Genomic DNA, 14,274 nt, shown 5'->3' on the forward strand with positions numbered 1-14,274 from the left:
AATAAGAAAGCTACAGCGCGCTATGCAACATGAGTTTTTTTTTTTTTTCTTTTCAATTTATATGAGTTTTAAACAAAGGCTCAGATTGAATATATTAAGATATTTCTTGAAATAACAAAATGATATTTACTATATGGTAGTTTGAATATTTTGAATAGATTAAGATAATTAATTATGCCATGATGTCTAAGTTATTTTGAAATTTAAATAGAAAAAAAATAGATTATGTCATAATGCTGAATATATTTTGAATATAAAAAGATCGATAGTTTATGATATTACTATGGATATTTTGAGTCACAATTTGGACTTTGTATTAGTTCAATATGAATATTATAATTTTTAATCAATTTGATGTTATTTATTGTTATATGAGACTTAGATAATGTTGATATTTAGTACAAATATATGATATAATTTTTATAAAAATAAAAAAACGCTATGTGGCATAGCTTTCGCTATAGCGACGCTATTCGCTATAGCTTTTTTTTTCGGCTTCCCGCTATGACCCGATAAACGCTATTTAGAACCTTGGTAAAACGTGATACAGCAAAAAGGAGCCATATGGTCCAGCAACTTTTATGTCAAAATCAATTTAGCTAGAAAGAGCCATTTGATACAGAAATTTCTGTTAACAGTTGATACAGTGATGAAAGCTCTTTTTGAGTAAAGATGCATCTGGTACAACAACTTTTATGTTAAACTAATTTAGCAAGAAAGAGCCATTTGATACAGCAATTTCTGTTAATAGTGATTCAGTGTTGAAAGCCCTTTCCATACTCAAAGTCTGGACCAATTCTTCTCCCCTTCCTCTAAAGTCTCCTCTATTGGCACCATTTCTCTAAACATCATGGACAGCGTGGCAAGATTAACAAATAAAGTATTAATAAACTATGTAATGGCGTGGGGTGCATGGAGAACTAGGATATCTGATAATGATTAGTAAAGCTAGTTTAATTTTAAGTTTACTAAGAGATTTTAAATAACATATTTTGAATGATTGATTTTGATCTACTTGATTAGCAAAATATTTATATTGGATCCTTGAATCTTTCAAGTCAGCTCAAGCTGAAAGATCAAGATATCGAAAAGTTTGTTGAAAAACAAAAATACCAAACTAATTTATATTTTGACCTCCAAATATTATACAAAACAAACTTGATTTTTTTTTAAAACTTGGGAATATAAATGCTTAGGCCGTTAAGTAAAATTCGATCAAAAGTTCAAATCTACAGTTTTAATCCAATTTGATGATGGTCGTACTCATTGGTGTCTTTTAGTTTTGTTATTATTTTTTTGTGATTTTTTTCATATGCGTAGGACACAATATATAGGCTACTACAAATGATCATCAAATAAAAAAAAAATGCAGAATTGTGTATTAATTTCTTTGATTATCTGTCTGGAAATCTCAAAAGAGGAAGTTATACATATATTTAGTAAATACTACTTTCATCTTTTTTGCTGATACACTAAGGGAAATAGTAAAATTTCTTCTGACCATGATCAAGAAAACAGTTATTTTCAATCTGAGGGCATTTAGGTACTTTGATGCTGATAATTTTTTTTTTTGTTCTTAATCAACCTAGTCATTGACACATTTTATTCATATATCAGTGAAAGATTGTATTTGAAAAGTACACCTATGTGACATCAACATTTCTCTGATTAGCTAGGTATAACGCTTTTTATTTTAAAAAAAAAAGAATTAAAGAGAGAAATTTAGGCAAAGGAAGCTAAGGAAAATGGCCTTTAGGCATTTTCTATGGGAACTAGAGGTAATTTCCCTCCATATATTTCGGGAAGCTGGCTCTCATCGATCTCTGCTAATAATACCTCTTGCAATTTCTTGTCGTCAACAAAAACAAACTGCATATAGAATTAATATTTACTGTCAAAATAGATGCATGAATGATGATCTAATAAAAGAAGATCGTTCATGTAAACTATGTATTATGTTGTTGATTGGGATGCAAATGTAATTCAATCTTATTTTTTCTTTTTTCTAATGGTTTAGTTTTGTTTATGATATAAAGGAGTGTGATGCTGAATTCAGAGTGCAGTAATTAAGTTTCTTAGATGAAATACTGACAGAACTCTACAAGATGTTTGAAGAAACTTTTGCTTGGCTTTTTTACAGTTCTTCCTTCCATTTTTGGGTTTATTTTCTTTTTCAAAGAATAGGTACCTTTTCTTGGGTGTTCTTGTCAATGAATGGATAAACTATCTTCCATGCCTTCATAAATAGCTGGGGCACATGGACTAAAAGAGCTTTCCCAAGTCTCTCTGGATAATAATTCTGAAAAAAAAATGCACGATTTTGTAAAATATTTTAAAAAAAAATACTGATCAAACTCAATAGAAGCTTGTAACTTGGTGAACCCATGTGCATTTGTTTTATTAAGATATACATATGGAAGCTATCATAACATGTATCTCACGCTTTAGCATCAAATGCAGCTTAATTAGTTGATTCTATAGTGAATGGTTATTGGTTAATATGGTAAAATGATCTTTTGGTAAATGGGATCAATTACCGTTATATACTTACTTTGATTAAAAAGAAATTAAAGTACCTGCATGATTTCAATAGCTGCTATATAAGCACGAACATCACAATGCGAATATCCCCATCCTTTAAAATCTGCTATGCAAATGAACTTTTCCTGACCACTTGGCATCCTGTAATATATTTTGTTGCTGTTAGATGAAGGTTTCAGTTTCAGAAGTATCATATATAGCAATAATTGACTATATGAAAAAAGTTCAAACTCAATTTAGTAGGTAATTTTCTACACATTTTTTCACTAGCATATATATAAGAAAAAACTGATATATCAAATTTTAGTTGCTTAGAAAAAGAAAATGTAAGTTACCTTACATACTAAACTATAGAAAGCCTACAAATCATGGAAGTTGGAAACTAATCTCACATAAATTTAAATCAAACAAGTACCTTGCACATGCTTTATCTAGAAAATATGCAACAAAACCTGCAATTAGAGACGACACACTTGTTATCGTCCTTCCAGAAGAGAGACAGAGAGGGGGAGGAGGTATAGTTTCTTACGCTTGAACTCATCCATGTGCCTCTTGGAGTAGTCATGCTTAGCTGCAAAACCGAGTAATATAGGCCGTCCAGCTTTGTCAAACCCTTGCATGAACACCTTTCTCTGGGGCAATTCATTTTGGATCTCCGACTCCGATATGAATCCGTTTGGTACCGATTGTCTCCTCCATTTCAGGTACTTAAGAAACAAAGAAGAAGCCTTCTCTATGTTCAGATCACGCGCACGCAAAAACCTCCTCACGGTGAAGTTATCAGCTTCCTAATACATATTTAACCAGAAATAATATTAACAGACCAAGTTTCATGAGTAATAAATAAAATCAGGAATTTGTTTGAAATAAGGGGAGTGTACCTTTAACACTTTATGATGTTTCAATGTTATTATGAATAGTTGGAGAGTAGAGGAAAGCAATTAAGAAATTAATATATGAAGAAATAGTTGGTACTGTCATGAATTATAATTTCGATAGTGACATTTTCTTAAGGTGGGCAGAAATTTTATAAAATTATACTTTTACAGAAGAAATTTGATCAAATCTGTCTTAAAGAGAAAAGATAAATATACTTATGAGTATATAATAAGTTTAACCATAAGTTGGAATGTATCAACAATGGATTAACTCGGCAATCACAAAAAATAACTTCTAATTTTAAAACTTATAAAGAATGTATTATATAAACATAAAAATGATCTGTTATATAATGTCTAATAACACTTAAAATATAAATAAATACAATAAAGCTAACGATATATATGTCTACATAATTCTTCCCCATTTATCGAATTTTCTTGACTAGATTTAAATAATATGTCAAAATTGAAGATTAATCAACTGTCAATGGATTCAAATAATTTAGTATATTGCCAATTGTTAAGCTGAATAACGTTTGTTAAATTTTGTTCTTCATCGGCTGGCTTATGGGATATATTATACACAAACTGCCATGAACTTTGGTGTTACATTTTGCCTGTAAAATTCTCTGTGTTCTATATAATTTGGCACAAGATAATTTCTGAAATTCATCTTAATTAATTGAGGAACTTGGTTCTATTCGTTGTTCCCTTCAACTAATAATAAAATCTTTTAGATAGCGACTCATAAAAAAAAAGTTGAAATTAGTTGGAGTGATCTGAGAGGCTAATGTATTTAATTTTTAATAATAATTAAATAAGAAATTAAATATATAATTGATGAGGTATCCCTTTCACTTATTTAATCATAAACGGGGTACGTTTGGGTGACACAAGAATAGCGCTAACCCAGAAATAGCTGCTATTTCTGGCGAGCTATTCTCAACACAACACGTTTGGATGAAAAAAAAAACGCTATTCTCAACAAAAGAATAGCTCGGGTTAGCTGCTATTCCGCTATTCCTATGAAATGTTGGGTTAACGTCTATTCAGAATCCAGGAATAGCTGCTATTCCGAGCTATTCCTTGATTCATCTAGGAATAACTGCTATTCTGAACCCAGGAATAGCTGCTATTCCGAGCTATACTAATTGATGAGGCATCCCTTTCACTTATTTAATCATAAACACTTAATTTATACTAATTGATGAGGCATCCCTTTCACTTATTTAACCATAAACACTTAATTTATACTATTTCACTGAAATTTATAAATTAATCTGTATTTTAGTTAAATTTAATATATGCCAAAAAGTGGGTTCCTCTGTTGAAGGTTGACCTCGCAGTCATCGCTTTTGTTCCATCTTAGACTAGTTCATTTTTGTTATAAAACACAATTTACAACAGAAAAAAAAAAAAAAAAAAACTAAGATTAATCAAAGGGACACACAATAGCCATCAATGAAATCATCAGATATAAACGCCATAAACAGAAAGGGTTTAATTATAGTAAGATCACATCAGCAAGGGGATGTTTCAGCTAATAAACCATGTTTGGAAATCTTTTTAAAAATTATGTAGAAGAAATACAAATTCTGGAGATGAAGAAAAGGGGTAATTAGTACCTTGGCAGAAGGATCTTGAATTTCAACAAAGGATCTCATTTTGGCTACTAAACCCCACTCTACTTCTTCATTAATTGTACCCATTTCACTTAATTTCTCCTGTTTCCAACTACCACTAGAAAAGAGGAAGTGGGGGAGGGGGAGATCGAGAATTATAGAGAGAGAGAGAAAGAGAAAGAGAAAGAGGGAGAGAAAGGGATGTATAGCCACAATTTGTTTGCTCTTCCAGTCTTCCTGCGCAAAATGTTAGAGAATTACACACAAGAATATGAAAAACATATTATAACCTTTTGTGGAACCCTTGTAAGTACGCTGAAGGTCAGTATCAGTGGGTCCCACCATACAATAATTTCGTTAATCGAGTTTGAATTTCGATCGTCATAGATCAGGAGTTCAGGACAGATGGTTGAGGATGAATTAAATTATAACAAGTAGATATTATATTTATCTCAAGAGTGATGTTATCATGTTACTTTGTAATTGTAATGTGCAGATTGGTATGTATTATAAATTTGTATTTTATTTATTTTGGTTTTGAAAGTTCAACATTCAATTTAAACTTTTCAATATGATTTATATATAAAAATTTACTTACAGATCAAATTTTACATTTTAATTTAATTTACTATATTTTTAAATAGATAAAAAATCACTACTTTCGAATGATTCAATTTTTTTAGATCAGGTTATATTTTATTTTTAAGAAATAGTTAAAAGGTTTTTAAAAGATGTAAAATTTAGTCTCCAAAATATCATATTAAACGGTTCGAATCAACTATTTAAACTTTAAAAATAAAAAAAACGGCAAGTGTGCTATGCAATAGTTAAATTAAAATTTTAAATTAATCCACACGAAGTTATAACAAGTGTGTATACTGCAATAGTCAAGTGTATATTGAAAATAATTAAATATTTATTGTCAAGTATGAATAATGAATCTGAAAAATTATGACTGCAAATTGTTGATAGTAGGGCTGGCAACGAATCAAATCGAATTTATGTCAGTTTGAGTTTCAGTTTGAATAAGATTTGAATCGAACTAATTTTGAATCAAATTAATTGCGAACTACAAATTTTTTGAATCGAAGTCAATCAAATTACGAACTACAATTTTTTTTGGCAGCTCTAGTTATACCGGTAGTTTATACATTAGTTTTCTTCTCGCGAAACAAAATTCACACGGTTTCTTTTTACCTTTCATGAATTCACACTAATGGACTATGAGTCAATTCAAGATTTCTTTACTTTTACGCTGCTGGATTGATTAAAATCATGACATGAACCTAGTCAAATGAAATTTATTCCATTGTTAATTTGTTACGCTACTGAAATATTTTTCTATTATAAGTTATCATTATATTAACAATTTTGAGCTGTGATATAAGTTTGATTCCCGCATTATTAAAGATTAACTGTTAAATCCATTAGTTGCATTATTTGAGATTCAAACCTAAATAGTTTGCGAATCAATTTCGAACAAATTATACCTAGTTTAAATTTGATTTGAATAAGATTCGAATTGCACTGGTTTAATTTGTTTCAGAACAAACTAATTTCGAATCTAATTAAACTCAAATCGAATCACGAACTACAATTTTTTTTGCCACTCCTAGTTGATAGCTGTCAAAATACATTTTGTCTTGAATCTTTTGATAACAGTATATAATGATTAACAATGATTTTATTCTGAAATAGATAAAGATACATCATGTAATAGACAACAATAATTAAATGTATTCAAACTATATTTTTTTTCTTTTGATTATACATTTTAAGGTGCATATGAAATTGAGTACATGTTTAGAAAATAAGTAATTGGAGTTAGTTATCTGCCCCCGTAAATTAAAATGTACTTGTAAATACATACAAAGGGTATGACATATGACACCGACACATGGAACAAGGGATATGTGTGGTCATAGAGCCACCGCAATAATTTTTTGGGTTATTTTTTTTTTCGTATATAGCCCCGGGAATTATTTTATCCTCTTTTAGTCTCACCTGCTTAAATAATAAAAAAATCCAACTCACGTATTTGATATAGAAAATTCTAGGTGAAAAACTGGAGCAAATGCTTCAATCTAGTTAGCGTTAGTAAATAAAGTACTTCATAATAATTGCTGAATTATATTTTCCGGTTTTTCTTTTGTTACCATCTTATAAAAAATAATAAATATTATTGACATAATTCACCAGGTCAGGAACACATTTATGTGCATCCATAAGGATGTTGTGCATGTATTAACGAGTATGGCTAATATAACATCAGTGTTATTTCAGTCTATATAACATCAACTTCAAAACCTATCAAATCGAGCTCAAATGGTGAATCCAAACTGTTCAAACCGATCTACTTCATTAGTTGTGCGTTTACATGTAAAATTTATAAGTTTTTGAGTTTATTTGGTATCAAGTCAAGCGGTCAAATGTGTGAGTTTTTAAGTTAATTTTAATACATTCATTTTTTAATTTTTTTTGTCGCTTGATTTGATACTAAAATAACTCAAAAATATAAAAAGTTTGCATAAAAATGCATCACTTATAAAGAAAATTAGTTTGAACGGTTTGGATTCACCATTTGAACTCGATTTGATAGGTTTTGGAGTTGGTGTTATATAGACTGAAATGACACTGATGTTATATTAGTCATACTCTGTATTAATTGCACACCTGATAATTTTTTTAGAGAAAAGGTAACGTCCCCCGGGCTACAGTTTTCTGAAAATCCCTGCATATAAAAGTCTTTCCTTTTTAACTTAGTTCCAACGCGCTTTCAACCGCTAGTAACGGAAGAAATACTTTTTCGGCAACGACGTGCTTTCAACTGCCATAATTTCAAGTACAATATGTATGTTCACAGAATAATATTTGTATGTTCACAGGATAATATGTGTATGTTCACAGGATAATATGTGTATGTTCACAGGATAATATTTGTATGTTAATAGGATAATATGTGTATGTTCACAGGATAATATTTGTATGTTCACAGGATAATATGTGTATGTTCACAGAAGGTGATCCCCAGTTTAACTGCCGATTGTACTTCAATTGTACTTTGTTCGTTGACCACGCGTTTTCAACAGCTTTCACGTGTTTTCATCTGGGACCACGCGGTTTCATCTGGGACCACGCGGTTTCATCTGTAGAACATCCATTGAATTTGTTTATAGGATTGTTTTCATAGTATTATCGGATCTAATGAACTTGTTTATAGGATTAATGTAAAAAGTCCGGGAATTTTCGGAGGACTGAGGACCGGAGACTATTAACTGCTTCCTTTTTTTTTTAAACTCGAAATATCACGTTATTTGTTTTTTATTTTTATGGTTAACAGCAAAGGTTGCCGCTAATAAATATACTGATTAAAAAAGTATATTTACACAATTTAATATGAAAAAACCCTCAGGAAGGAAAAATAACAAAATAAAAGTAGAATAACACGAGGCCTATTCTAACTTGTAAACATTTATGCCAGCATAGTGCAGTATGCACCCGCATTCGGTGCACTCCATCCCATTATTTGTTGTATGTCATTTTATTTTATGTTGTTTAATTCACGTTGTTTGTTGTACGACATACTGTTATTATTATTTTATAATTGACGGCGAAATGCTGCCATCAGATATATTGATACTAAAAGATGTATTTACACAAGATGGAGCCAAGTGGCATACCGTTATTAATTAGAATAATTATTTCAATCCCCACACTCCAGTATCCGCATTGTACCCCCATCTTTTAAACATATTTTAACTTCTTAAATGACGATGTATAAATACTTGTGTGATGACGAGTTCGAAAGTATGTCATCATGGATCTCATTTGAAAGATAAAATTGCATATAAGACGTTCGTGGTTTTAGATTCACAAGATTCCTTATAGATCATGAAAAATGTGAATGAGATTGAACAAATAAAATTGGGAGGATAATGGGGGGATGAGAGTGCGGGTACTCATATCATGTCCCTTTTTATTAATACCCTTAACAAAAAAACTTAATTTTAAAAATGCCATTTTGTACCGTTTTTTTTTAAAACTACCCCGACCGCCAGGTCCACGGGCGGCCCAAAAATCCAACCAAACCGCCCGTGGCTGGGGCGCCCCACGGTTTTTTTTTTTTTTTAGAGATCTTAGTATTTTGATTTAAATAATTTTGTGAAGATTTTTTTTTTTTTAGAGTGTATGTCAAAAAATAAGACAATAGTTGATTTGAAGTATATTTTAAAGAACTAAATTATTGATTTGATTTCTTAAAATTTATATGCATACCAAAATCATTAACCATAGACAATAGTTGATTGGCAATAGAAACTCAAAAAGATCGAATCAATTAGAAAGTGTCTAAAGAAATCAAATTCAAAAAATTTTCATGCCATTAAAAAAAAATCCATCTTTCATATTATTTACAAAATATTTAATACATTTCTATAATAAAAACTTTTACCATAGATTTTGGTTACAAAAAATTATTAAATAAAAAAACGATTGTACTTAAAAAATGAAAAAAAAAACACTTGCACACATAGTTTATAGGTGATTTGATTCGAAGAGGAAAAAATATGAATAATTATAGTCATTTTTGCACTCCAGCTTTTCTTTTGTCCTCGTAACTACAATAGAAAAAGGTTATATTATGATCTCCACTAATTTTATGGCCTTCTTTTTCAGTCACTGCATTAGTATATGCGTCAACTTTCATAGGTATAAATACTTGAGATATAAGAGATTAATACTTGCAAAGAAAGATATTAATATTTTCGTGCGTAACTTGATATGATGATCCTCTCTTTTTAGTCCTCCAATAGTCTCCTCGTCAACATTCCTCTAATGAAGTAGTGGGGATTGATAGAGGGACTAAACTGCAAAAGTGATTGCACCAGCATGTACGCATTAAAAAAATACACAAAATTGATATAAATTTAAACTTATTTGGATTTTTCTACAGTTAGTTATGAATTTTCAAAGTTTAATTTTCGAAAAACTTTAAATAACCATAACTTTGGCTAGGAAAGTCGTATTTACGCGTATGAGCACTTTTCAGAAAGGGGAGGACGAGACGGATCCGATTTTGCCTTGGTGGTATATCAAGCATCGTCGTATCGGAAGCATCAGAATTTCAAAAAAATATCGTTTAGTGCCTCAAAAATCCAGTTTAAGTTTTCATTCGACGGTAGGCATTAAAAAACAGCGATTTTCAAATCATCTTAATAAATAGTAAAAAAATTAAAAAAAAAATGTAAAATTTGGTCTCCAAGCATATTTTAATATAGATTAAACATCTAACGGTTTAGATCGGATATTTGGACTTCGAAACTAGAGATATGAGTACGAATTAAAATGCCCCGTTTAATTCACGAAGTAGCGCAGCCTTACTCTATGGTAAAAGTTTTTATTATAGAAATGTATTAAAATTTTTGTAAATAATATGAAAGATGGATTTTTTTTAATGGCATGAAAAAAATTTGAATTTTGAATTTGATTTCTTTAGACACTTTCTAATTGATTCGATCTTTTTGAGTTTGTATTGCCAATCAACTATTGTCTATGGTTAATGATTTTGGTATGCATATAAATTTTAAGGAATCAAATCAATAATTTAGTTCTTTAAAATATACTTCAAATCAACTATTGTCTTATTTTTTGACATACACTCTAAAAAAAAAATATATATTTACAAAATTATTTAAATCAAAATACTAAGATCTCTAAAAAAAAAAAAAAAAAACCCGTGGGGCGCCCCAGCCACGGGCGGTTTGGTTGGATTTTTGGGCCGCCCGTGGACCTGGCGGTCGGAGTAGTTTTAAAAAAGAAGAAGTACAAAATGACATTTTTAAAATTAAGTTTTTTGTTAAGGGTATTAATAAAAATGGCCGGAGATCGAATGCTCCGCAATAGGAAACCAGAGCATGCAACTCGCTGATCCGTTCGAGGTCATGCTTGGGAAAAAAGCAAAGAGATCAGCAGGCACAATTAGAACATCTCAGACGGGTTCATTGGAGGCTGATGACTATTAGAAGATGCTATACTGTATAATTTGATACAAATTATGTTTTATTTTATTTATTATTTAAATTTTGGTATAATCTCGAGAATTTTGACACTTTCGGTACAATTCTGGTACAATTTATGGACCATTTTAGTAAAATTTAGCATAAAATTTTTGGCACTATTTTGCCAAAAAATTTTTGTACAATTTGCGATTACTTTGGTAAAATTTGATACAATTTGGCATTACTTCGGGAATTTTGACAATTTTGGTACAATTTACGGACCATTTTGGTAAAATCTAGTAATAATTTTGGCCACTTTGTTCCAAAACCGTGAGTAGATAAAATTTGGTACAATTTTTGCCACTATTTTGGTATAATCTAATTTTTTTTGGCACTTTTGGTACAATTTAGAAACCATTTTGGTAAAATTTACCATCATTTTTTGGCACTTTTTTTTCCCAATTCCGGCCTTTAATTAGTTCAATTTGGCATTTATTTTGGTAAAATTTGGTACAATTTTCTCACTATTGTGGTACAATTAGTACATGTTTGGTAATTTTAAATATTTATGTCCAAATTCTAAACTATATGTATTAAGATTCGTGCCAACATATTTAAAACTTAATAACTCTGAATGACTCTGTAAATCTAAACTATCTATGCAAATTTTAACACATATCGGACGGTTTACAATTAACTTTGGATGAGATATTGTCATGAGTGCTACACATCTATTACATGATAATTTTTTTTTTTTTTTATAGAAAACTATGTCAATTCCGCAATGATACCGACAATGAATATACTTTTATTCTCGTGGATAGTGATAAATTCTTGTAGTGAATATCTATTTTCACTATACTTAAATTTTTAGACAAGTAATGAAATTTAAAAAGGAAAATAAGAAGTATGTAAAATTTATAGAGAAAAGGTTCTTGTCCACTGACATTTGTCCACCGTCTGTCCACAGACCCTTATCCAACTTCCGACTGACTTTAACCGTTCAAAACTCAAACCGTTAAATCTCTTTTCCAAATATTTTCTCCGTCGCCATCTCTTCTCCAGATCTCTCGGTACTCAGATGACTCAGATCCAACTCGGTTAAACTCTTAAACCTCCTCTCGCTCCTCTTCCCACCACTCCTCTCTCCTCTCTCCCCTTCAATGCCTCCTCTTCTTGCAATCTCATCACCTTGCATCCTCAGCCGGTTTCTCCTCCCACCGAACTCTCAGGTACTCCACCTCCTCCGACGTTCCTCTAATGAATCCCAAGGCTCCTCCAACTACTGCCTCCGCTCCATATAGGTTTGGTTTTGCTGAAGGAAACTTCACATCAAAGTGCCCCCTTTTCCGATCAGTTTGGCTTCTTAGGAGGAAGCTTCACATCCAACATGCATTTTGTCCGGGACAGACTCATTGAGAACGACGAGCTCCGTTCCTGTAAGAAGAAACATGATTTCGATCAGGCTCGTAGGAGGAGCCTTCAATTTCTTTATTCTCTCATCAGTTTTCAGATCAGGCGATCGCAATACCTCAAATCGCGATTCAGCTAGCGGAAGTTGTTTCTGAAATCTCTTATTCTTATTCTTCCAATATCTTAATTCGATCGATATCTTAAATCTTTTCTGAAAGTCAGTAAGATATCGGAAGTTGTTTCTCCAATCTCTTATTCTTATTCTTCCGATATCTTAAATCGATCGATATCTTAAATCTTTCTGAAAGTCAGTAAGTTATATCTGAAAAAGGATTGGACCGATTGATCGTGGAGCGCGATCGAATATAAGTTGTTTTTGTTGAAGAGCACGGCAAAATTCAAATCTAGTAAGTTATTTCTGTTGAATTTGTTGTTTTCGTTGTATGCAGTAACAGATCTAGCATTTCAAATGAAATCTGAAGGAAAGAGATGATAGAGATGAGATATGGAGTATTGATCTGTTAATTTTACTGTATTGCCCCGTTAATTTTACAGTATTCATCTGTCATTTTACAGTATTCATCTTGTGGAAATCTGGAGGAAATAGATGATAGAGAGGCGATATGGAGTATTAATCTGTTAATTTTACAGTATTTCCTTGTTAATTTTACATTATTCATCTTGTCATTTTACAGTATTCATCTTGTGGAAATCTGGAAGAAAGAGATGATAGAGAGGCGATATGGAGTATTGATCTGTTAATTTTATAGTATTGCCCCGTTAATTTTACAGTATTCATTTTGACATTTTATAGTATTCATCTTGTGAAAATCTGGAGGAAATAGATGATAGAAATGCGATATGGAGTATTGATTTGTTAATTTTACAGTATTTATCTTGTAATTTTACAGTATTCATCTTGTAATTTTACAGTATTCATCTTGTGAAAATCTGAAAGAAAAAGATGATAGAAAGGCTTCTTACTCATCCGAACAATATTCAATTGAAAATTCTACTGTATACAAGATTCAATTTTACAGTTCTGCTGATTCAATTTTATAGTATACAAGATTCAATTGTAAATTTTACTGTGTAGAAGATTCAATTTTACAGTATACAAGATTCAATTTTACAGTATATAATATTTAATTTTACAGTATACAATATTCAATTTTACAGTATACAATATTCAATTGTACAGTATACAAGATTCAACCCAGTGTTAATAACCGCTAATAACTAACTCTAACTGCCAATAACTTCCTATAACTGTAATTTCCGAAAGTACAGTTTGAAAGTACATTTATTTTGTCATGTTGTGCAAGTTGCAATCTTTTTCTAACTATCATGGGACCACTTCAAATAGTTGCTGGATGTTTTGTGATTAAGTGATATATTTTATGTGATATATTGTATAATTATACAACATGTAGAAGTAATTTTACAGTATTCGCGCAAGTCAAAGCTGTGGACAAATGGTGGACAAAAGGCTGTGGACAATTAGACGCCTCCAAATTTATAATATTCTCACTTTTTAGTAGAAGGCATTGCATTCGTAGGTTTCCAATCCGGTCTTCTGGAAATATTTGATAAATATTATGTACAAATAATTTGGAAATAATGTTTTAATTTAAAAATAATTATTCCTGCAAATAATTTCACTTTCAACTTGAAACAAATATCAAATTTAAAAATATTTTATCCTATTTTTTTTTAATTTTCTGTTGACTTAGCTAGATATGATTATAATACATTTATTTTGACGGTATGAACAATAGCATCCACGTGAAAGAAAATGCGGATCAAACGCTATGAATCGCA

At 30.7% G+C, this 14,274-nt stretch overlaps 1 protein-coding gene across 1 annotated transcript; it reads right to left on the minus strand.

Moving 5' to 3' along the window:
• Positions 1–1,702: 1,702 nt before the first annotated feature.
• On the minus strand, positions 1,703–5,284 carry LOC144562168 (uncharacterized). The gene is made up of 6 exons (XM_078311337.1): positions 5,048–5,284; positions 3,071–3,329; positions 2,957–2,993; positions 2,577–2,682; positions 2,189–2,299; positions 1,703–1,869 (listed from the first exon to the last, which is right to left on the minus strand). Exons 1-6 carry the CDS (start codon positions 5,129–5,131, stop codon positions 1,753–1,755), a joined length of 714 nt encoding a protein of 237 aa, XP_078167463.1. The 5' UTR covers positions 5,132–5,284; the 3' UTR covers positions 1,703–1,752.
• Positions 5,285–14,274: the final 8,990 nt, after the last annotated feature.

Source organism: Carex rostrata, chromosome 11 (assembly GCF_964058835.1).
Source record: "Carex rostrata chromosome 11, lpCarRost1.2, whole genome shotgun sequence".
Lineage (NCBI taxonomy): Eukaryota > Viridiplantae > Streptophyta > Magnoliopsida > Poales > Cyperaceae > Carex > Carex rostrata.

Bases quoted from the DNA above. Each gene is read 5' to 3' on its own strand.
- LOC144562168 (XM_078311337.1), bottom strand. From the start codon at position 5,131: ATGGGTACAATTAATGAAGAAGTAGAGTGGGGTTTAGTAGCCAAAATG. The intron at 3,330-5,047 runs GTACTAATTACC...AATATGTATTAG, and splicing joins TTCAAGATCCTTCTGCCAAG to GAAGCTGATAACTTCACCGT. The intron at 1,870-2,188 runs GTACCTATTCTT...TTCTATATGCAG, and splicing joins ACAAGAACACCCAAGAAAAG to TTTGTTTTTGTTGACGACAA.